This window comes from Camelus bactrianus, chromosome 7 (genome assembly GCF_048773025.1).
Source record: "Camelus bactrianus isolate YW-2024 breed Bactrian camel chromosome 7, ASM4877302v1, whole genome shotgun sequence".
Taxonomy (NCBI): Eukaryota; Metazoa; Chordata; class Mammalia; order Artiodactyla; family Camelidae; genus Camelus; species Camelus bactrianus.
In genome coordinates, this window is record NC_133545.1 from 77,755,617 (window position 1) to 77,781,289 (window position 25,673).

Here is a 25,673-nt window from a genome sequence, read left to right on the forward strand (position 1 = left end):
ATACAATCATCTAAGTGGAACACAATCTGTAGACACCAACAGGGTCTATTTTTAAACTCAAGAAAATATAAACACACATGTAGCCTCTCTCCCTAGGATAATTATCAACAAGCTACTTTTGGCATATGTAGAAGATTCTGAATTACAAATGACATCTCCCACTCATCCAAACAATTCTAAAACTCTTTGATCTATAGAGCCAAAAATTAAATCAAATTCTTTTACCTTTAGGGCTGAAATTATAGTTTGCTCAGCTGCTGGTGGGAATGAGCTCTGACTGGAAACCACCTAGAACAAATTCAGTTATAGTTTAAGTCATTTATTTTTATAAATATTAACTTTGATCATAACATAAAACTTTCTACAAGCCACACATAAAATAGCTCTTTTTGTTTGTTTGTTTTGTTTTTTTACCTTAGAGTAGTATCTCAGATATATTTTAAAAACCCATTAGTATTTAGTAGTTAGGATAGTTTTAAAAAATGTTTTCCTGTATAAAGTAAATAACTGCTTCAAATAATTGAAACATTAAGAACTCTAAGAGCTAGCTTTCTTTTATGTACTTTAATAGTTTCTAATACAGTTTTAATTTGAAAAGGCCAGTCAAAAGCCATATTTACTTATTTCTTTTAAAAATTCACTTTTTTCTAGGCTGACTATAATTTTTAACACGTCTTTAAAATACAAATGTCAACCACTTCCCTTTTTACAAATCAATACCAAGATTATGACAATTCTGAAAGTATCAATAAAGACATTTAAATCAGGCTAAATAAATACAATTTTTCATTGCTTATGGTGTTTTAGAGTAAAAATGAAAGGAAATGGAAAATGTATCATTTATTCTTTTTATTTCCTTTTGTTATTTACTTTTCTGGGATTTAGCTGTTAATAACCTTTTAAAATATATTTTGTTCAGTGTGCAAAATACACACTTTTTTGAAACCTCTAATGGATAAAAGGACTTGTTAGAATTTTTAAATAAATGAATAATTGTCACTTATAATTATTCTAAAATATTATCTAGCATATAAAAGCTCGTATTAGAAGTCAGGTTTTTAAGAACATCACCTAACCTCTGGCTTCCTTCAGGTCTTCTAATTACCTCCCTACTTACTAAATATTTTTGCAAATCATTAATAGAGAGCAAAGTGATTCAAAAATCAAAGATGGGGTTGAAAATGCTGCTTTCCTAATAATTATGTTTACAGTTCATCTTAGATCTAATATAAGAAGACAAAAAGGTTAAAATTCAGTCATTTAAAAAATGCATTAGTAGAACAACAACAACAAATATTTTCTACTTACAAGTAGTCTTCAATGATTATATAACAATAGTTCACTGTTTGTAACGCATCCTACCCCCACCATTTTTGTGCAAAGATAGTACCTTTCTGATATGTTAGAGGGCTTTCAAGTTCTTATTCCATTACTAAGCTTTGCTATAACTTACTATCACCCATATGATATCAAATTATTTGTTTTTAGTATGGATAAAATACATATAATTTACCCTTAGATCATTTATTCAATAAACTTGATTATACCAAGCAAACTTGAGGATCTATGGTTCACGAGCTTTAAACTAAATGTATAGACAAAAAGTCATACAAATAATAAATGCCTAGGTCAAAGACTGTTTAGAAAGAGTTCATTCTTCAGCTTATTTTACAACCACATTTTCATTGTATCTTTCTGCAAAAAATTAATAATTCATAATTGTTTAAATTTGAGGAGAAGAAAGAAGAATTTAAAGTTACATAAGAAGAACTTAATTAAAATAAAGATTAAAGGGTACCTTTGTTACCGATTGGTGCAACTTATAGAGTGAATTCACTACTGCCACATTTCTCCTCTGCCCTTCGGTAAGAGGTCCAATCACCTGACTTGCATCTCCTTGTGTGGAGAGCTGTAAGAATTCAACACAAAAAGAAATTACCAAAATGATAGTTCATATTTTAACTGGGGGGAAGTTCATGGTCCCCTGACAAAGAGAATGTTAACTGGAAATGTTCAGGTCAAACTTTGGACTTTAAGCATAGCCAGGAACCTCCACAGAGATAACAGCATGAACCTGGAGGCCTAATTAGTCTTGCACAGGAAGGACATCCTTGATCAGTTACTTCATAGCTGATGGACCCCTGAGGCAAGTGTGACCCAAAAGCCCAGTATGTGCTGTTATTCTGATATGTCAAAATAGTACATCTAGGGAATACCTTCTGCCAACAGTCTTTTCTCTATTCAAAACCAAATAAACAAAAAAGGAAAGCAAAGAAAGGGAAAAGGAAGGGAGGGAAAGGAATAAAAACATATGTACATTTGACAGACATCATACTATTACAAGTGCAATAAGTGGTGAAAAGAGGGTACTACCCTCACTTTTTATAGATTAAAAAGGAAGTTGCCTATGATTATACTGTGTATGGATGATCAGTAGAAGTGGTATTAATGCATGCATTTTAGGGAAAAGGACATTGAGTACTTTACTGAATTAATCTATAACTATTACAGTTCCATTTAAGAAAAAAAATCACATATAAATGATTCTTATATTGATCAGATTTTAATCGAAACCCCTGTAACAATTATTTAAAGGTCAGTTAAATTTGATCAGGAAGATAAAACATGATGTAAGTAACTATGAATGTGGATGTACATCTCAAACATGAAAAATTGGCCTTTTAGGAGAGCTGAAACTAAGAGCACCTTCCTTTGTTATAGTGAAACAAAGTATGAGAGAAAGAAATACTATTTTTCTTTCTACTTTCTTTGATAAATATACACACATATACTTCCAAAATTAAATTCAACCTCCATTTAATTCCCACTTGTGGCAATAAAATACAATTTAAGAACATAAAAAATTGCAGTTAAAATAAAGAGAATAATCCTGAGCTAAAGTTAGAATCCATGAGGATGACTTTAAGTCAACATAAAGCTTTCTGACATCAGATTAAGTAACTCCAGCTTATTTTGTCTTTCCTCATGGACAGAGAGAGTCACCAACTTAAAATCAAGTTACAAAATGGTCATTTGTAAGCTGGTGGGCTGAAAAAAAAAGCCATATTTCTCCAATAGAAACAATTTAAAAATTAATGGTCAGACCTCAAATGAGCCCACAAAGTCCAGTTTAATATATATGGTGGTGAACCAATACTCAGAAGCTCTGAGCTCCCAGAGGAAAGCCAACGATGGGCTCTGTGCTACGGTGAGGGTGAGGAAAGGTTCCTAAAGCCACTTTGGAGATTAAAGTGGCAATGATCGGTAGCATCAATGAGTACGGCAGACTCGGGGTTAGGTGCTAAATGTGTATCTGTCTATAATGGGCATTTAAAAATTGAGTTTTAGCAGTACTACTTTTTAAAAACCCAATCTCTCTTGTAGAGATTGGATTTCTCTGAGATTCTCTCCAAATAATTCTGAAGTACTAACAAATAAATGGGAAGAGTTCTTCTTACATTATCTTATTTCCACTTATTTTATGTATTCCATATTTAATAAAGAGACAGGCTTGCTGCTAGAAAAGGGTGGGGATCATTTTATTACTGAGAACCGATCATATTTTTAGAGTTTAAAAGAATAGAAAGGCCCATTTTACACCTATTAGGGTGCTATAATAAAAAAGACAGATAATAACAAATGTTGGCCAAGATACAGAGAAAGTGAAACTCTTGTGCATTGCTGGTCGGAATTTAACATAAAGTAGACGCTCTGGAAAACAGTTTGGCGGTTCGTAAGATAAACAGAGTGAATATACCCAGCAATTTGACCCTTAGTTATATACACAAAAGAAATAAAAACATATATTCATACAAAAACGTGTATACAACTATTCACAGCAGCATTATTCCACAGCATAAGTGAAAGAGTAGGAAACTAACAAGACGGCTCTTGAGTTGTTCAGCCTGTACTTCCAGCTAAACTGAGTTTATGACTAACAGGCTTCCCTCCCTGTGCACTTTTTTTTTTTTTTATAATAACATCCTTCTATCCTAGAGGTCTTGAAAGAAGGTCATGGAATGAACTGCCAAGAAAATGGGCAGACCCTCAGTTCCTCCATAACAACAGCAAGTTCTTGTCAAAATGAAAGGAATGTAGCCCCTCACACCTGGACCATTATCACCTTTTCTGTTCCATTCAATTTTTCTATGAAAACCTCAAGACCCCAATCCCAAGACGGGCTCGCAGTCTTTTAGGCTCATGAGCCTGCTGTGACCCGCTTTGCTGGGTGAAGCAATAAAGCTATTCTTTTTCTCTCCTCCCCAAACTCTGCCTCTGACTCTCAATCCGGCTATTAGGGTACAGAGGCCGGTTTTTCAGCAACGTAACTGCCCCAAAGTGGAAACACTCCAAATGTCAGCCAACTGATAGATGGCTAAGTAAGATGTGGTATATATATACAAACGAACATTACTCAGCAAAAAAAATAAAATAAAAAAAGGAATGAAGTTGACATATATTATGACATGGATGTACCCTGAAAGTAACAAGAAGCCACCTACAAAAGGCCACATAATAAATGATTATGTTTACATGCAAATCCAGAGACAAAAAGTAAATCAGTAATTGGAAGAGGGGTAAGTGGGGAGTGATTGCTAATTGGTAGGAGGATTCTTGTTGGAATGATAAAATGTTCTAAATTTGATTGTGAATATACTAAAAAACCCACTGATCTGTATACTTTGAATGGGTGAATTATATTTTAATAAAGCTGTTTTTTAAAAAGTAGAGAAAGAAAAATTCCCACACTTCAAGGGTTATCTGATGGATGCCCTGACAGTCTAGCGAAAACTAAGGTTAAGATAAATGGTTCAGTTAAACAGACCTACAAAAAAAAAAAAAAAAAAAAAAAAAAAGACCTACAAAGTTCAATGAAGAAAATCTTATAGTTGCAGGAGCAAAACACTGATAATACAAAACAAAAAAACAAAAAACCCAAAACCTAAAAATGAAATTTCACTGTGCCAAAAACAAGGAACAAGGTTTAAATATCAAGGTGGAAATGTAACACTGGAAGATTGGAAAATTAAACATGACCTGCTGCTTATCCTGCCCTTACAGCACAGAGTATATCAGTTCAAAACCTTAGCTAAGTGGATCTCCCTGTGTTTCTCTCCAGCACCATTCCTGTCATTATCTTTTGGGAGAAAGTAATTTCAAACTTACAAATGTTACAAAAAGTTTAAAAAGTACAAGGGACACCCATGTATGCTTTACCCAGATTTACCTGCTGTCGACATTTTATCCCAGTTGCTTTGTTACTCAAAATCTCACACACACACACACACACACACACACACACATACACGTATATGCATATTTTTTCTGAATCATACATACATTATGGCCTTTTATCCCTAAATAATTCAGTGAGTATTTCCTAAGAAAATGAATATTCTCTTACAAAACTTCAGTTCAGTTACCAACTTCATAAATTTATAGTGGAACAATACTTTTATCTGGAATCTGCCAGGTTTCCAAGAAGTTCCAGTTTCTCTTACTGGGAAGTGGTATTAGAGACCAAGATGTGGGCAGTAGGTGTACTCACTGCTCCTTTCCCCTGTAATAATTCTTAGTTAATTCAGTATTTATACAGGTGATTCACTTAGTTCCTTGTCTTTTTCTCCTTCAGGTTAGAAGAATTGTACAGTGAATTCCCATACACTGATAGCCTAGATTTCACGATTAACATTCTACAATTTGCTTTATATCACAGATCTATTACCTATCTTCAATTCCTTTTATATTTTTCATTCTTTTCAAAATAATTTTTAGAGATCAGTATACTTCATCCCTAAACAATTAAGCATGCATATAATTAAATGGAATTCAATATATTACTCAGGTTTTTTTTTTGCTTTGAAGGTAAAATTTATACATAATGAAATGCAGACGTGAAGTGTACAATTCACTGAGATTTGGTAAACGGTTTTACTCATGTGATGCTAACCACATCACTCCAGGAGGGTCCTTCATCCCACTCCCCAGTCAATCCCACTAATTCTGGTTTGATTAAGTCTTGGCTTTAAGTGGGGCTATATTCCCAGATAACATGCAAAGATATTTTTAACGAGTTCCAAAGGCAGTATTTCACGTATTATTCAGTCTTTTACCAGCTCCTGCTGCCACTGTGTTCTTCTTGGGGGAAAGAAAATTATTTCTGTTCACACATATTATTTTCAAAACCACTAAAAGTAATGCACAGCTGATTTTTTCTAATATTGTATTATGAACACTTAAAAGACCTGTACAGTGAATTCTCATATACTGACCACTTAAATTCTATAATTAACATTTTATAATACTTGCTTATGTTATCCATCCCACTACCCATTTTATATTTTTTTGATGCAACTCAAAATAACTTGTAGACATCACTATACTTGTTACCAATGACTTCACTCACTGATTAGTTTTGTCTGTTCTGTATCTTTACAAAAGTTTTTTTTTGTGTGAGTGTAAAGCTTCTTCCACTCAGCATGTTACTGGTTTTCACCCACATTTACTCCTTTTTATTGCTGTGTACTATTCTACTGTATGAATTTATCTGAGTTTGTTTTACCGATTTTCCTGCCGTTCCTAGAATGTCTGCAATAAAATGAACCAACACTTAAGAACCTAGACTTTTCTCTACTACTTGCTAGCTGAGTAACCTGTGGCTTCAATTTCCCCATCTGTAACACTAAACTAACAATACAGTTGATACCAAACTATGCTTTGTAGACTGTAAAATGCCTTAGCAATGTAAAGTACTATCATTTTTATCTCCAGACAAGTCTATGTCCTGTTCTCATATTCTCCTCACTTCTCCTTTGCTTAGTCCTTTTCGCTACAAGCCACTCCTCCAAGCTCTAGCCTATCTCAGTACTGGCGAAGGGACCACAGGCACAGATTAGGAGGACTGTGAAGGAATCAGAACCAAAAACCACTGAAGCTCCGTAGGGGTACAGATTCAATCTTGGCTCCTTTTTGGTTGTAGTATCAAAGCATCTTGTACAGAGTAGGCATTCTGTATTTCAGAAGCTTCCATTCACCTTCAGCCATTTTAACTTTCATTGTTTCAAGCTATTTCCTTCATCTAAACTCCTTGAAACTGACTTTTCACTAATCCATGTATATTTTCAGGGCGGCATCCTAAAGTAGAAGATGCTTATTAGATATCTGTGGAATGAATGAATGGTTTCTTGTTGCATGTTCAAAATCCACTTTATTTGAGGTGAATAAAATTTTCTCTGGAGGTACAAAAACACAGCCTTGGCTGTAGAACATTCGGAAGAAGAGGACTAGAAAGGTAAAGCGGTGAGAGATTGAATATTCGAAACAGTGAGAAGTGTACATACTGGTTAATCAAGTCACACTATTTAATATAGTATGGAAGGATGTCAGAAACCAACAGAGTTGCATTCCAGTTTTGAAAATCTCCCCCCCCACACACATACACACAAAGAAAGGGAATCCAAAGATTAAGTGAATAATAATGAAAATGGTTCCTATGTGCAAATGACAAGAGATATTATTCCTTTTTAAGTTTAACTATCAGAAGAAAATATTTTTCAGAAATTCTAATTCTGTACATCTGCTCACTGGGAACTTTGTGTGAATTCAATGCGTGAGAAACAACTGAGATGAAATTCCTGAAACAGTGATAAGCTATACAGTTAACATGCAGACTGTTTTTATAAAATTGTTACTTTATAGATGAAATGACCAAGATCACCCTAACATCACAGCTGAGGGCTACAAGTAAAAGAAACAGACTTCACGATTCAAGAGGTGAGTTGGATGAAAGCTTTAAATTTCTATTCAGAAATTCTATTGAAAATTACTTTTGGGAAACTATAAAGTTGGTCACTTAAAGAATGTCTAAAATGAATAAGAAAATACATTATGGGTTATTTATGAAATACAGAAGATTAAGTTACTTTCCAGATATTATGGAAATATCACTAGTGTTCTTGTTATCTGTAATTTCCATTACCGCTAAGGAAATATCAAGACTACAGGATAATTCCTTTTTACATGGATTTGGTCGTAATTCCAAATATTTCTTTGCAAGCATACATAAAACAAATGAGGAAAAAAGTATGTATTAGAATTTCATAGGTTTAGAGCAGAACAATGCAAAAAGTATACTCATCTACAATGCTTTCTGAATGAAAACAAGTCAAGGCATTTTTATATTAAATCAGATATTTTTAACAAAAACTTTAAGTTCTGCTGAACCTTCAGCTATAGTTATATCTACACTTATTTTTCTGAAAGTGGTAAGAGTATGTGCATTACAATTAACAAATTGAAAAATTTAATGTGAAATTTATATTAAGATGAATTCTTTTGATCCAATACATGCTTTCTATCCAATTTTGGGGTTCACAGCAAAAACACACACAAAAGGCAAAGCATTATAATTGTTGTTATTTTAATGAAAACTATAAAGGTAAATATCTAGCTCTCAGATCATCACTACCCCCCTCAACACAGAGAAGAAATCGGTAATCAACTGTGGCCCTGGTATGTGCTCCAGGCAGTGACCATAAATCTCACACCTGACACAGGAGATGAAATCTATCTGTAATCCCTGAGCTATGTCATATCAGTTCTTCTGGACATATGAGCCAGTGATTCTAAATGTATTCCATGGTTCATCTAAATGTTTTAAGGTCAAGAGATGCTAATGAGCAATATATTCCAAGAACCTCAAAACTGCTGTATCCTTATGTAGTCCACTATTAGAAATGTATCCTAAGAAAATAATAAAGTTAAATGCAGAAGGATAATGTTATTTATAAAACAGAGAAACTGGAAAACCCTACATGTCTAAGAATAAGAGAATAGCTGGGTATAACAGGCAATTCACATGACGAAACAAATAATCACAGGAGATGCTTATGTTATAGTGTTACTGTTTTTTTAAAAAGCAGGTTTGCCTATGCATCAGTTTGCTCTCAAAGACTGGAAAGAAATAAAGCAAAAATGTTAAGAAGTGGTATGAAGCATTACATAACGTGGAAGGCTACCAGAACACTAGTAAAAGGCACTGGGAAATTCAAAACGCATCTAACAGGTTCACTCGTACAACACACTTAGAAACTGTTATACATGATAATTTCATCTATTATAAAAATGAAAGGTGTACATACAATTCCATCCCTGAAACATTTAAGATAAAATAAGGAAATAAAGTACTTTGGTTATTGTTTATCCCCAAAAGGTTTTTGGGAAAGATAATCTCTTTTGATCTACTAATCTGTGATGGATTAAAATAACAGATTTTTACTTGTATTTATTTATCAAATGCTTTCATCACAGATTTACCTGGTTCAGAGTAAAGAAAACAAGAATTATAATTAAATATCAGCTTATTATAATATGCCAATTTTCTTATAAAACAGAATATATATACACACACTCACAATTAAACTATCTAACACCCCGAATACTAAATATAGTTTGTTATGTATCAGAAATTGCATTGTATTTAGAATCCAGACATAAGGCATCTTTCTGCAAGTGTATAGCAAAGGACAAGTCCGTAAGTTTACAGAGCAATTCATTTCCCTGGCATGTCAACCTAACTTCCCTAATAAATAAAAATAATTTTCTTAGGTGCTAAAACTATCAGAAAATATCTTCGAGAAAATCTTGGCTACAGCGTATAGTGACTCTTTCCTGGTTTCATAAATAAAATACACAGGACGTATACCATAAAAAGGCAAATTCTACTTAAATTAAGTACAGTCTATGTTCACTAGTGAGCGGTGTTTGTGCCATTCACATCTTTGTTTTAAAAGTAACTCTGTCAGAGCTTCATGGGGTATATATTGCTCCTTCACTCATTAAACAGTTGGGTTACTGTATCTTTTGAAGTTTTGTGTTTCCTTTTCCCTTCCCTTTAAATTTTGGTGATTTTAAGACTCCTTTTATTCCTAAGGTGTCAGTTTTCTCTTTTTGATTATCTTGGTCTAATTTGCTCTCAAGTGGGGAACCAGAGGACTAACCACATGAAAGCTGTGAGGCTTTCCTAGGAAGTAAGTGCCAACTTTCATGCATGGCCATTGTGACATCAGTTCTGGAAGGTCAGAGCATGCTTTTAATTTCCTTCCTCGTTCTTATTTATATTTCATACTGTTGAATTTGTCAAATATTTGACTACTCGATTTGAAAAAAAAAGGAGTTATTCCGTATTTCTTTAGCTAAAAATAAGGACAGGTACATTCAACTACAGAACAAATTCAATGATGATGTAAATTCCTGACATCAGACTAAACCGTCACACAAATCTGCTATCAAAGAGATAACAGCTGGAGATGGGGTCCCTTTTGGACAATTAACATGTAACAAAAAGCTGGGAACCAAATCTTGTCTATATATGAGAGATGAGCAAAACCAGCTCATCAGGAATGACAGGAATCAAATATAGCTTTGGAATTCACAGCTGTATTGCTCAGATGCCCCGTAATACTGTTACAAAGTCCTTTAATCAATTTATCTTTCCCATCAACCTCCTCTAGATCTCCTCCCATGCTCCTGTCCTATAAAAACTCCACCTGGTATATGGGGTTTAGTAACTACAGAGGGTTAGAAAGGCAAACACAGTTTGCTAAGAAAGGATCACTTGGAGCTTTTACTTTATTTTCCTTCAAAGGACCTTATGCTTTTTAACAATAGGTAGAGTTTCCACTTACCCACAACCGATCACTGGCTCATAAACACTGGCCTTGTTAATTAAACTTAAGAGTCACAAGTCTGCATGTTTTAATTCTTTGAAGAAGAAAGAACAGTTCACTGTCAGGTATACTGAGCTTTTCCCATTTTCCAATAATGAATATTAAGACTAATTTATGACTCAACAGAAAAACTCTTCACATAAACTGTAAAGCATAAGACCTCTTTGATTTAGGGTAATTTAGGTTTAGTACAGACTGAATTTCAGACTACAGATTTTCTAAAATAAGTTAGGTTTATTACACTTAGGGATATTAAAAAAAAAAACCAAAAATCCCAGCATCCTATATTAAGGCTTAAGTTAGCCAATAAAATTTTAAAAAATAATTAGTAGTTTATATATTAGTATATAGACTAGTACTTTCACAGTTTTTGAGAGATGTGAATTCTAATGTAATTAAACCTATAATCTTGTATGCATTATTCATTTTCACAGCAAAGAAGTTCTTTCTATGCAGTCTAAAGATAACTTTCAGTTTAACTAAAGCCTAAATAATTGTATTATTGCGCTCCAAGCTAATGAGGTGCTCTCTGAATATTAATCTTAATAGCTGTGTTCATAATGTCAAACCAGAAAAAAAAAGTTAATTACCTGATTGAGAGCAATGATTATCTAAAAAATTAGAGATGTATTTTGCAAAATCTGCCAATGTCATTCTACGTTTGTGTCTTCCACAAATGACTGTAATTGTCCAAGGAGTTTAAGGAAGTAATTCTAAAGAGTATTATTCTACTGTGGCCTGACTGACCTCTTTAACCCCCACAATCTCCCATTTTGATAGCAGAACTGTCAATTTCTCTCTGAAATCTCATCCACTTTATTTTATTAGTCTGAAGCTATGTTGTAGGGTGTGTCATAATTCTTATACCTTCCTAGTAAATTGTTCCTTTTCTGATGACACCCCTCTCCCCAACCCCTAATAATGCGTTTGCTGTAGTCTGTTTTGCCTTATGTTACTATAGTTATATCAGCTTTTGTCTAATTACTATTTGCCTGAAATATTTTTTTCCACTCCTTTACTTTCATTACATTCTAGGTATATCACACAAAGCTAAATTTAGTTACTAATTCTATCCAATTTGAGAAATGTCACTGGTCAGTTTAGCCTATTTACATTTACTGAGATCAATTTTATATATATATATATGTTTGGAAGTCATTTTACTATGAACTTTTTATATTTTTTTTGCTTCTTTTTATTGTTTACTTTTCAGCTTTTAATTGAACTGATGCTTTTCTTTTTTTATCCATTTTCCCCATCAATTAATTTACAAGTTATATATTCTATTTATATTCTTTCAGTGGTCATAATTGTTAAAATCCATACTCAATTTAAGTCAACGTATCTATGGCTTTATAGCTCTCCTGAACAATACAAGCCTTTCAGAATGCTTTAAAATTCATTATTCCTTCCTCATTTTAAACTTTAACACAGACTTGTATTTTAGGATGTTTTTTGTTTATATGCCCCTGACTAGTCACCATTACTTCTTATTTTATGAAATTAAGGCTTAGATTTACTTACATGTTTACCCAACTGTTTGTGCTTACTATTCCTTACTGCATTTCAAGCCTTCCTTTTGAGTTAGATTTCCTCATTCTGTGTTCAACCATTGAAGAGCTTCCCTCTCACTCAAGAGTGAAGGCCAAAAACCTTACTATATCCTGCAAGGGCTGGCATAATCCTGAGTTGAGGTCAGAGTTTGAAGGATATTAGAGTGGGTCACAGGAATTCTAAGAAAGCAAGAGCATTTGGCCAGCCTCTAGTCTTTCAGTACGCAGGAATCCCAGCACATAAGCAAGACTGAAAAGGCAGAGTGCTTGGAACTAGAGGTTCTGGGTTGAAGGTGCTACTCCGTGATGGTGTGACCAAGGCCACAACACAAACTGCTTCAACAGCTAACAGGCTCGTGTTGGTTCTAAAGCTACTTGTGCTGGCCTCCTCAGCCTCATTCAGCGTGATCAGTCCCTTGGGTTCTAATTCAATTCTTGCTTCTGTTTAAAGCTTGCATATGGTAAAGATGAAACAGAGCTAACTGAAGGTATAAACTGAAAAACAAAGTTCTCCCACCACATTCTTAGTTCAGAGTTACATGCTAACAGTTTCTTGTCGCCGTCTATTAAAAAGAAAGAAAAAGAAAAAGAAAAACCATAAAACAGCTTATTTCACCTACAGGTGGGACTACTAAATGTACCATTTTCACCTTCTTTTTCTAGCATAATAATAAACCTTGAGATGTCTCCAAATCTGCACGTAGAAATCTTTACAAGACTACAAAGAACTTCTCTCAATGATTAGTAACGAAATTCCCAAACTATCAATAACTTCTTGAAGCATTTTCTTTGGATGCTTGAGAAAGGAAGGAAGGGGATCTGAACTCCCCAGATCTCAACATTCCTAGTCATTACTATTAGTCTTTCAAGGTTATTAGAGTGATCACAGTTAGAAATTAGATTTCCCAACTAAAGAGGGTTCTCAGAGAAGACAGTGGTCACATGTTTTGAAATTAACAAAAGTGAAAACTCTATACCCAACCAGGCAAGACTGACTTATCACAGGAGAGGAAATGAGAAGTAGACATTACACCCAAAGTTTACCATAAAGTATCATATTTTCTATCTATTCTTCTAAGGGCCCATTCATCTCTTCTAAAAATCACCTACTCTCCCCTACATAGTCTATGTCTTCCTCTTTTCCCTCCCTTATTAAGAGGGTATGTAAAGTGCTCCATCTCATCCCTTTTTTGGGTATTCACTTTTTTTTTCTGTCGTGCCTAATGCATGTATGTACTATTAAAAATTAATAAATTTATATACTTTTTCTCCTGTTACTCTGCCTGCTATTTACTTCATAGACTCAGACATAGAACCTAAGGGCAGAGGGAAAGTCTTTCCTTCCCTATAGGTACAGTGATTTTACACAAGTCACTTATAATTCTAGAACAGACTTTAAGTTTCATTGACTTTTCTCTATTGGTTTTGTTTTCAAATTGACTAATTTCTGCTCTTGTCTTATCATTTCCTTAATTATTTTAAATTAAGCTGCTATGAGTTTTATATGTTTTGTTTTCCCCTAGTTTCTTGAGGTGGAAGATTCAAACAGTAATTTGAGACATTTTCCCCCCCCAATATAAGTATGTAATGCTATGTACTTCCTTAAGTTACCTGCATCCTATGAATTCTGATATGGTATATTTTCAAGTTTATTTAATTCAAAATATATTTTTACATTTCCCTTTTTGACCCAGAGATTATTTTAAAGTACACTATTTAATTTCCAAATATTTGAGAAATTTTCCAAGTATTTTTGGGTTATTTTGGGAGGAGGGGGTCATAGAGCTCTTTCAAATCTGTTACAACATTTTTCCAGAAAAAAACTCATATAAAATTACATTTCATAGTTCCCTAGAGTTCGTAGATGCCCTGAAACCCCTTCATAGACCTCCTAGATTAACAATTCCTACCCTAAGATACTGTAGAATGCTTTTTCAAAAAGGCTGCTTGCAAAGCAGAAAAAAGATTTTCTGGATTCCTATCAGACAGAACACTTTCCACATGCACCACTTTTTCAGGTATGTCTCAGAAAATAATCTAAATTTTGTTTTTAAAACCACACTGCTCTTTTATTCAATGCAACATCCCCCTTTAATGCAGTGTTGAATCACAAACTGAAAAAAAAAAAAAGCCCAGAGAAATTTCTGAAGATAAACCAGTGAAGAGAACGTGCATTATACATTACTGTCAACATAATCACTCCATGAAGAGGGAAGGAGGGAAAAAAGGAAGCAGAACGAAAACAAGGGGCTCAAACCCTTAAGACACTTAAAAACATTCCCCCCAATTTTGGGGACTAAAATTTTAAAAGGAAGCCTTCCAGGAAGGAGAGGAACAAATGGAACCTGAGGCAGCTTAGATGCTCAGAGAGTGTGGAAGGGACTCTCCGGGCTGGTAGACAAGCCCAAGGTGGCTTAGGCGACCCCACCTACCACTGGTGGGGTGGGGGATGGGGGGGCAGGATGGATATGGACCCTGGACCTGGGGATTAACCCATTACTCTGCAAGGGTGACCACAGCATCTTGAAAATCTTAGAACCAAAGGAATATCTCCCACCACTCTCAACTAGTCCAACACTATGGCCAAAAGCCTTCGCCTAAAAACCAGTTGTTCCTCTCTCCTTAAAAAGAGAAGAAGAAAGGAATCTGATTGCAGAAGATTGGGGAAAGCATCTCCTTGGACAGAGTCTGAAGAAAGGAAAAGATAAGGAAGCAACAAAGGAAAAAGAAAGTCCAAACTGGCAATCTAAATTAGCAAACTCTCATAAGATATAATGAGCTGAGTAAAAGTTGGCTGCCCTAAAGTTAGCTGCTATGTGCTTGATATAGTAAAGGATAAAGATATTCAGGAGCCTCTAAGATACAAATGAGTTCTTTTATACTCAACTGCAATGACTTTTAGCTTGCTTCCTATTTTTTTTTTAAAAGGAAGGAGTTTTGTTTGTTTTTGCTGCTGCTGTTTTTTCTAATTAAGACTGCTGTTTACTGCTGATATTCTGCATGTGAGAACAGGAGAGAGCCGGAGCACACAATCTACAGGTAGAAAGCAATACATTTTCAGTTTAATAGCACCCTGAACTTACAAATGTGTCACAAATGTGGAAGAAATATGAGAACTAGCCTAGTAGCTTGAGGAGGCTCTCAGAGGTTTCTCTGTGAAAACTGTCTTCCTCTATGGTCAGTGGTTCTTTATTCTTCCTGTCTTCGTCCCTGGTGTCTGGGGGTTTTACAGTTGCCTTTTCAACCATGTGTCCCTCCCCACCACTACCACCACAGCTCTCCAGTTCACAACCACATCTAATGCTGGTGGCTCAGAGATTCTGGCACACTGGGATACTGCAGATGCAATTCCTGAGTATTCTGGCCTTGGTTCCAGCTGCAAGGCAATCTTGCCTCATGTCACAGTAAGTTGATATGTATGGCAGCTACAGGAGGTAAATGGAGGTTTTCTTTATATTTTATTTGTGAATACAGCTATATCATTATGGTTATGTGTATTTGTATGCCTGTGTGTGCTAGGGAAGAGGGTGCTCTAAGTAAATCACAGCCTAACCCTGACTAAATGCTGACAACTCTCTCTCCCAGAAATATACTTTAAAACAGTATAATTTTGAAGTACACATTAGGGAATTAAATTATATTCCTATACCTTGAAACAGGGGTAAAACTAAAAGCCCTTCTTTATTACTAATATGCTTGAAAAAATATAAAAGCTCTACAGTTTTAAGACTTCCAATTCCGGTAAAAATGGCCAGGTAATTCAGACCAATCTTGTCAACAAGAACACCTAAAAGGCTGAATTATATATTTAAAAAATCTTCATCGTATCAAAGCACTAACACAGCAGTGAAAACCCATGCGGCATAATTCAGTTGTCCAATTTCTTTGTTTCAAGCCTCTAATTATTACTTGTAATTCCTGGAGTTGGTAAGGAAAATTCTATTTGTGCTACTTGTTCACATTCTGAAATAAAGTGAAAGATAAATGGAAGTATATTTTGTAATGAAAGACTTGAAGAAAAATAGGAGAGGGAAAATATTCATTTGAATATTATATGCTTGTGGTAATAAAAGTAAGTTTAGGACAATAAAGACTAGAAAATATGATAAGGGGTCAAAATACATATCATCAAATAGGAGACACAAAAAAAGGATAAATGTTTTAAAAGTAATATTAACAGTAATTAAAATCATTAAGTGAATTATCACAGTAATGAATTTCTATCATCTTTGGCTACGAAGCTGATAGCCAAATGCCATAAAAATTTAATACACACTTGGGAGTAAGTATTTGCAAATCATGTACCCATACAACTCAATAGCTAAAAAACAAATACTCTGAAAGATGGGCAGAGCATCTGAACAGACATTTTTCAAAGAAGACATACAGATGGCCAACAGGTACATTAAAAAGTGCTCCACATCACTAACTATCAGGGAAATGCTAATCAAAACCACACACCTCATGCTTGCTAAAATGGCTAGCAACAAAAAGACAAGAAATAACGTGTTGGTGAGGATGTGGATGAAAGGGAATCCTGGGCACTGCTGGTGGGAATGTAAATTGGTGCAGCACTGTGGAAAACAGTATGGAGGGTCTTGCAAAAATTATGAAGAGAACTACTGTATGATTCTGAAGAAATGAATGAAGCAATCTGAAAAAATGAAATCACTATCTGGAAAAGACACATGCTCCCCTGTGTTAACTGCAGCGTTCTTTACACTAGCCAAGACATGGAAACAACCTACAGGTCCATGGACAAATGGACGGATAAAGAAAACGGGGGATCCATGTATAATGCAATGTAATTCAGCCACGAAAAAGAAGGCAACCCTGCCACCTGTGACAACACGGATGGACCCTGAGGGCATTATGCTAAGTAAAAGTACCATATGATTTCACTCATACATAGAATCTAAAAAACAAAACAAACCAAATTCATAGGTATAGAGAACAGATTGGTGCTTGCTAGAGGCCAGGGGTATGGGGTGGGGAAAATGGGAGAAGATGGTCAAAAAGGTACAAACTTTCAATTATAAGTCCTGGTGATTTAATGTACAATAGAAGCACTACAGCTAACAATACTGTATTGCATATTTTGAAGTTGATAAAAGAGTAAATCTTAAAAGTTCTCATCACAAGAAAAAAATTAGGTTGTGTATTTGAAATATAAAATTATATGTCAATTATATTCCAATACACATTTACATAAATATTTTAATAACTCAGTACACACTATTAGGATTCCAGGAGGGAGATAAGGCCTTTGGGAATTAACAAGAAAAGTTATGTACTCTTTTTTTGCTGTCATGTTCCCAACTTGGCATTGTGATAGATGGCACAAATGGCCCCAATCCTTCATCTCTTTCTGTGCCCACACTCTTTGCTATTTAATAATGCACTGTGGATGGGCTGTTTTAGTGAGCCAGACTTATGCAGATACTTCCTCTCTTGTGCCTCCGCCTTCACCGTGAGATCAAGCCCAGAAAGGCCTGCTGCAGTGTTAGAGACATGAAGAACAGAGCAGAGGACTGACTATAGTTAAAGCCAGCCTGGATCAGCAGCCAGCCTGCTGTGGAGTAAATCCAGCCAAGGTCAGCACGATGTGTGAGGAATAAATGCTAATTGTATGCCACTCAGATTTTGTGGCTATTATGCAACATTCTTGTGGCAAAAGATGATACAGACTTTGACAGACTTTAACTGATGACAGAATATTTGTGTATTGAAAATATTTCTTAATTACAAAAACCATTACTTGACATACCTGTCTTCACTACGGCCTACTGAACCTGAGACAGCATGACCACTTACTACTGAGCTGGCACAGCCCCCAGAAAATCTAGCTCTAACAAGTCTGGGAAGCAAGTCAGAAAGCTACCATAAAGAAAAGAAGGAGTGATCCTAAAAACAGTCCAACGTGAGAACAGGAGTGACCAAGAGCAGGGTGCTGTCTAAAGAAGCAAGACGGTAGGTAACCAAAGGGGAGAAGTGTATTTGTATTACAGCTATAGTGCATTTGGTCCAAGAGAATCTGCTGAATCTACTAGTTTCTTCTGTTTGCACATAATATAAAAAGCCTTCCAAGTGATTTCATATTTTTAAAAAATCTGTTATTTGAATGTTAATAAAACAAGCTTACCATATGATATATGAAGCAGTATCCAGGCAGATGACATTTAAATCTGCATCAAACAATCCCTTTAAAACTAAAAAAGTTAAACTTGTATGTTTCTATGTCAGCATTTAAATATCACACATGTAGGTTTCCTTCCATTGTAGGAATGTCAAGTCTCCAAACTACTTACCAATTATACAAAGAATAAAGTGTATATTTACAAAGCTTTAAAAAAAAACCCTACTGCCATCTAGAGCTTCTGACCTCATCACACACAGCTACTGACCTGCACTGGAGTTGAAACTTCCCCTTAAATGTCATTCCCATTATTGTTTCAAATGGTCTGCAACCGAATTAAATGCCAATCTACTTTTTCATAGTTTATATTATTTGACATTTACACTAAGATTCTATATGTCATTCCTGGAAACCATGAGATAGTAGTTACTGTTGGAAAATGCCCTAACAGTTTACCTTTTAAAAGGAATACTTATTAGTATATTTGTCTATAAGTTTGTTATTATAATAGTTTATAAACCTATATATTATCAAGGTACCACAATAAATTCCTTATACACTAATATTTTAATTTCCTTTGCGGGGGGCAGGTAATTAGGTTTACTTATTGATTTATTTTTAGAGGAGGTATTGGGGATTGAACCCAGGACTGTGTGCATGCTAAGCCTGTGCTTTACCACTTGAGCTATACCCTTCCCCCCTTAATTTCCTTTTAACATACAGAGAACAAAGAAAATATTGATTCAAACTTGTGATAGCGAGGTCTAGTGACATTTTCTACTAAAGGTCACATTTCAAAACTATATGAACTACCAATATATCACCATTAAATAAACAATTTGTTCAGTTCAATGATAAAATATTATGATAAATACATCTATAGGTGTTATGTGTATTTGGAACATAAAATTCTACTTAGTAAGTTAATTATAACTTCACAATTGCCGTCAAGACAAATGAATAATTTTTAAATGAAGAGAGTCTTAAAAAACACTGATCTTGTTTTCACAAAAGAGCATCTTGGAAGCTGGCATTAACATGACACACACTAAATTAAATACATGTTAAAGGATGTAAACCGTATGACTTACAACTCACATGTGAGCATTCAAGGCTAAATCCCTGTTATTTCTAAATTAGACAATTAAATCATCTAAATATCTGCTACAGTCTGAATGTTTGTACCCCTGCCAATTCATATGTTGAAACCTAATGCCTAAGGTGATAGTACTATTTTTAGGAGGTGGGACCTCTGAGAGGTGATTAGGTCATAAGGGCAGAGCACTCATGAGTGGGATCAGTGCCCTTATTAAGGAGTCTTGAAAAGCCCTCTTTCCCCTCCCACCCTGTGAGCTTACAGAAATAAGATAGCCATCTGTGAACCACGAAAGGGGCTCTCACCAAATACTGAATCTGCTGATTCCTTGATCTTGGAATTCCCAGCCTCCAGAACTGTGAGAAATAAATTGTTTATAAGCCACAGAGTTTATGGCATTTTGTTATAGTAGCCTGAATGGACTAAGCCTATCCACTAAGAACAAAAAGGGAAACGGTTCATAAATATACTATACATGGATTAAGATAGTAGATATAGATCTCTATGACATATTGTAAAGTGATTATTAAGAAAATCACAAAACAGTATGTATAGCACTATACTGCTTATCTTAAGTAGAAAAGAAAGGTGCACTGTTGTACAAGAGAGTTTTAAAGCTTGGTCTGGACTCAAATCTGAGTCTGAATGCTGGTTTCAAGATTTAATAGCTGGGATTGTACTTTTAGCAATCTGTCTTGGGCAGGCTTTCTCAGACTCAATTTCCACATTTTGTAGTGGCAGATACTGATACTTCCATCTCAAAGGTTGTTGTGAAATAAATGAGATCATACACTTTAAAGGCTTGGCACAATCCCAGCCACTGCAGATGCATAATAATGGTTATTATTTTTATGGCCCTACCCTAACCTTAAGAAAAGAATTCGCTGGTACCATTTAAGAGTCAAGAAAAAGGATTTAAGGATTTGTCCCTATAGGGCTTTAGGCTTATATGACACATAACTTTGGTGGTTAGTAACAGAGAAGACTTCAAAAAAAGTAATACATGTGTAATGATAAAATTTTACATTATTATAAGCAAATATGTATACTATGTATAATTCATATATGTTATATTCTACTAGAGCCTAAAACATGAAAATAGTAAGGCTGAAAAGAAGCAACATATGGCTTTTGTAGGCATATGAAAGAATATATCTGAATACACATAGTGAGTTTAGATGACCATAAAGATGGTCCACGGAAAGGATCAACCTGAAAAATCTTTTTATGATCCTTTCTCCTGATGTGAATTAAAGCTATAATTAAGCATGATAAAATGTTCTCATAGCCAAGAAACTTCCACAAGTAACGTTTAGGAAAATAAACTTAGGATTCTGGAAAGCTGCTCCATTTCAAGTTTTGTATTTTCAAGTCATCCTTTTTGAAAGTATATTGTCTTTAAAATTCTAGCTTTCCTTTACCTCACTGCTTAAACATTCATAAGTGATCTGATTTCTGTCACTTTTCAACCTTGTGGACCTGAGGCTTAAGTATTTCATCTATAAAAAGAATTATCCATTTATAGACTTCATTATACCAAATTTCAAGGCAACATTTCCACCTACAAATAGAGTAGATATTCTACTTTAAAATCTGTTTTAACCTTTCTCCCACTAAAGATTTAATATTTGGCTATTTTCCTATAAATGTTTTCAGTGAAGTAATTATAAAAGAGGAATATGGCAAGATCAAAGACCAAAACTTGTCAAATTTAAAAACAAAGAGGAGTGGCACATATAGTGTTATTAATAGCCAAAAAATGAGAGATGAACATTGTTATTTGTCATTAATCAGTAATACTTTTTTAAGAAGCATATGATGCTCTTTGTACTCTTATTCTTTAAACACTAAAATGAAAGTAGAAAAGTAAAAACTGCTTAAAAAAAAAAGAAAAATCTACTTGAAAAAAATTTAAGTCGGTGACTTCGTCATTGTAGATTTGGTAGGCCTGAGTAATTTAGGGTCACTGACTATTTGCCCAACAAATATTAATTCAATCAAATGTTTATTGGTATATTTTGTCAAAGCCTTTTGCTGTTACTGCCTTAACTAAAGTTACATGTTACATCCACCACTGCCCATCGTCTGACACAGAGAAGTAAAACACTTTCCGTACATATTGGCTCTTCCTTATAATGTTCTCTTCAGGTGGGACCATCTTCTAAGGATATTGTTTTCCTGACACTTTTAGTAATTACACTGAACTCTATTGGGTATAACACCAAATTTCATTTATAGCAATAAGCCATGTTTTTAAAAGTAATAAATATCAAAATAAAGCTTCTATTAAAAAAGTTTGAGAGAAAAATTAGTCATCTAATTACCTACAAAGGGCTTGCTTCACTGGTCTCTGCAGGGCCAGTTTTCAATAAACAAATTTTTAAAAAAGATGCTTCTAAATTATTTGTCAAGGCTGCAAAAACAATTGAATAGAAAATAGCACCATATTAATATGCAAACAAAAATGGAGCCATCCATTGGAACTGAAAGCAGGAAGCCTCATAACATGACTGTTACCACCAAGGATCATTTTATGCAAATTTTTTCAATTTGTTACCAACCTACCCTAAAAGTTATTCCAGGACCAGCTGGAACTACTAGGATACAGGCAAAACCAGATTACAGCTGACTCTTGAACAACACGGGTCTGAACTGCAAGCGTCCGTATACATACAACTTTATCTCAATAGTAAACAGTACAGTACTACATGATCCACAGTTGGCTGAATCCACCTGTGCAGGAGGGAAGGAAGGAGAAAGCACAAATATGGAGGGCCGACTATAAATTATACACAGATTTTTGACTGCAGGGAGGGTAGGTCTCCCTAACCCTCAAGTTGTTCAAGGGTCAAATGCACCTCATCTTATGATGTTTCAATTGAGAGCAGTCTGAGAGGCTAAACCAAAACCAAAACATGGTTGGTTACCCCTACAATGACAGTAGATCAGGTTTTGGCACATTCCCTAAAATTAGTCCATCAATGACAGTTAAAGATATACTAAAGCCTTATTCCTTGGATTTCAGTTAGCATACATATATACTAATTAAATACGTATGTTTAACTTTAAAATATTAATGTAGAGAATTAAGATTATGATTCAGTCATGTAGCTACCAAACATATGCAAACAGCTGTTTCAAATAGAGTAATTTTGGAGTTAAACCCCCAGGGTCCATGGTTAGAATCTTCAGTAAGTAAATCCACATTTTTCTATTACAATTTTAAGCATTCACTTCCTGCAATCATTTTCTAATGGTTCAAGTCAATTTCACACTAAGTAATAGCACATGAATGATATCTGGGGTGAGTGGTCACATGAGAGAGGAAATTTGATCAATTTGTGATATATATACACAATACATATATACACAATTTGTTATATATATACACACACACACATACACATATATATATAAAGTGGAACGTGCATTTTTTAAAAAGTCTTATAAAACCTGCCTGCATTCTGAAAATATAACAATGGTAGGAGGGCCATTTTTTAATAGATGTAACATTTTTTTTACTGGTTTAAACTTATAAGAAAGTTTCAAAATTTCACTGTAAAATTTTCCAATAAATTAATACTGTCAATTCAATATTTATAGTCAGTCAAGTATTGTATAGTTCGTGATTTTAAACAAAATTATGAAAGTTTACAGAAGAGAGTATCACTTACCAGCTGTTCTGATTTTACACCATACAACTGGATGGTCTTTGCCACGTTTTTTGACACCGCTAATGTGAGGTTTGCATCAACAGCAGCTACATTCAGTTCACTGGAGAACACACAAACAGACTTTAATTATTAGCAACATAGTTCACCAACAAAGTAAAGAACAACATATAAACCTACACCGAATAAACAATGTGGTGATTCTTTTTATAGATTTCACTGATTCCTTCTAAGAATTGATTGCATTGTTTCATTTTCCCTCCTAAATTCAGCATTAGAAAAAAGTGCTCTGAAATAGTTTGGTTAATGACCAGTTTCTCATTCATAAAAGCATGTCATGTGTGGGTTAAGGCTGTGATTAAGAGAGCAAATTGTGTACAGATTTTTAAAGTAGCACTCTTGTTAATACTGATAAGTGCAATTAGAGACACTGCGTATCACAGACATCTGCAAGGAAATGACAGCTTTTGAATGGAAATGATGACCTGGGAAGGACATAAGCTAAAAATATAAATTACATGATACATAGAGGTACTCAGTTTCTGCAGAAATTATGCCAATTCATGCTTATTTTGATAGAGTAGCTTTTTAAATACATCAAAAGCAAAACAGAGATTTAATTTGAAATTTGAAAAATCTGAATTGTTCAAGCATTTCTTTGTCATGCTTATTTTCAACTTTAACACTGGATTAATTAGGACGTTTGAGCTGATTGAAAAAAAAAAAAAAAGTTTTACAAAGACCACAGAAAGTATACTAGGAGTTAAAAATTGCATGAAAACCCATATATATAGCTCTGATTTTGATACAGATTGTGTTGAACCTGTGGATCAGCTGGTGGAGTGTTGCCATTTTAACAATACTGGGTTTTCCAGTCTATGAACATGAGGTATCCTTTGATTTATTTGGGTACTCTTTAATTTGTGTCAAAAATGTTTTGTAATTTTCAGTGTACAAATCTTGCACTTTCTAAAAAATTTATTTTAAAATACTATATTCATTTTGATGCTATGATAAATGGCCTTGTTTTCTTAATTTCATTTTTACATTCTTCACTGCTGGTGCATAGCAATACAATTGATTTTGCAAGTGATCTCATATCCTGCTATGTTGCTGAAATTGTTTATTAATTCTAATTAGTTTATTGCACATGCTTATTATTTTTTAAACTGGCATTTTGGACAGAGTATTATGGACCTGTTTTAATAGTCATCAACCAATAAAACACTTAATCTCAAAAAAAAAAGAAAAAGAAGAGAAAAAGAAAACCCATATACAAGTAGAAAGCAAGAAAAGTAATTATTGTCTCTGAAGTAGCAGAATAAATCTTGGCACTTTTCAGATTCTCTTTATGAAGAAAGTGAAGGACTTTGAAACAACACTAGTGCATAGGATGTGTGACAAAAATGCCCTTTCATATAACAGTGAGACACAATTTATAATGCTCACTTTGACATTCTATTAAACAATGGAATAAGTATGCTTCTTCAAGTTCCACATTCTAATTGATTATAGCGTTGTCAGGCTGCACAGGGGAATGGGAGAAATACCTCTTTAACATTTCCATAAACAGGTCAAAGAGATCAAGTTGAATCCAGGACTGTTTTTGTCACTATCATACCAAACAGATAGTGGAGACATTACGGTAAAAAAATCTAGAGTCAGGGCACTGGAAAGTCCAGATAACTGTGGAGGGATTTAGGATCGAGATGCTGGGCAATCCAGACACTGCATAGTTGTGTTTGCAGCTGGAGACATGCTTATGTATATTACACCTGTGGCTCTCACGTGCCTCAGAATCAGCATTTTCAAATTTGTGATCTAACAGAATCTAGACTTGGTCCTCTATTGCCTAACTGCTATTTTTACTCCTCAAAATGTTCACCTATAAATGTATAGACTTCCTGTTACGACACCGTGTTGGCTATGACAGGAACTGAGATAGTCACTAACTGCAAATTAACCCGGGTAGCTGAGAAGTATCTAAAGGCAACAGTACAACTACACTGTCTGCAAGCATCCAGGTGGCACCTCTGTCAGGATACCTTCCCTTCAGAGAGTTTTAAAAGTTGTCACATTCACTTAGAAAGCTTAAAATAGCAAACATGAGGAGGCTAATCAGGATTATAATCCTTCTATGCTCTGAAGTACTTTCTGGATTTAAGATGAAAAACCCCATTAATCTCTGTAATTTGTAAAACTATTTTTCTCATTTGTAAAATTATTTTTACACCTACTTTCCAGTGTAATATTAGAAATCGACTAAGGCATAAAGAATTAGGCTGGTTTACTTTATATCCCTGACAAGATACAGAATAATTATAATTGCCTATTTTTAGACTGTATTTAAATGGTCTTATTAATTGGAATCTCCAGTACTTATATGTGCACTCATTCACAAGACTCTTGATTCAATTGCCAGACTAATTACTTAAACAGTCTGAGATAAAAACGTACTGTCATCACACATCACTAACAAACGTGGCAGGG

The 25,673-nt window shown here is 34.5% G+C and overlaps 1 protein-coding gene across 1 annotated transcript in view; it reads right to left on the reverse strand.

Annotated features, from left to right (window-relative positions):
• The window catches only part of COG5 (component of oligomeric golgi complex 5), a 240,407-nt gene that overhangs the window by 40,076 nt on the left and 174,658 nt on the right, over positions 1-25,673 (reverse strand). Inside the window, exons 14-16 of the mRNA XM_074367660.1 lie at positions 23,187-23,286; positions 1,799-1,909; positions 226-288 (exon numbers count right to left, since the gene is read on the reverse strand). Of these exons, the coding sequence (XP_074223761.1) occupies positions 226-288; positions 1,799-1,909; positions 23,187-23,286 (274 nt within the window). The remainder of the gene's footprint in view (positions 1-225; positions 289-1,798; positions 1,910-23,186; positions 23,287-25,673) is intronic.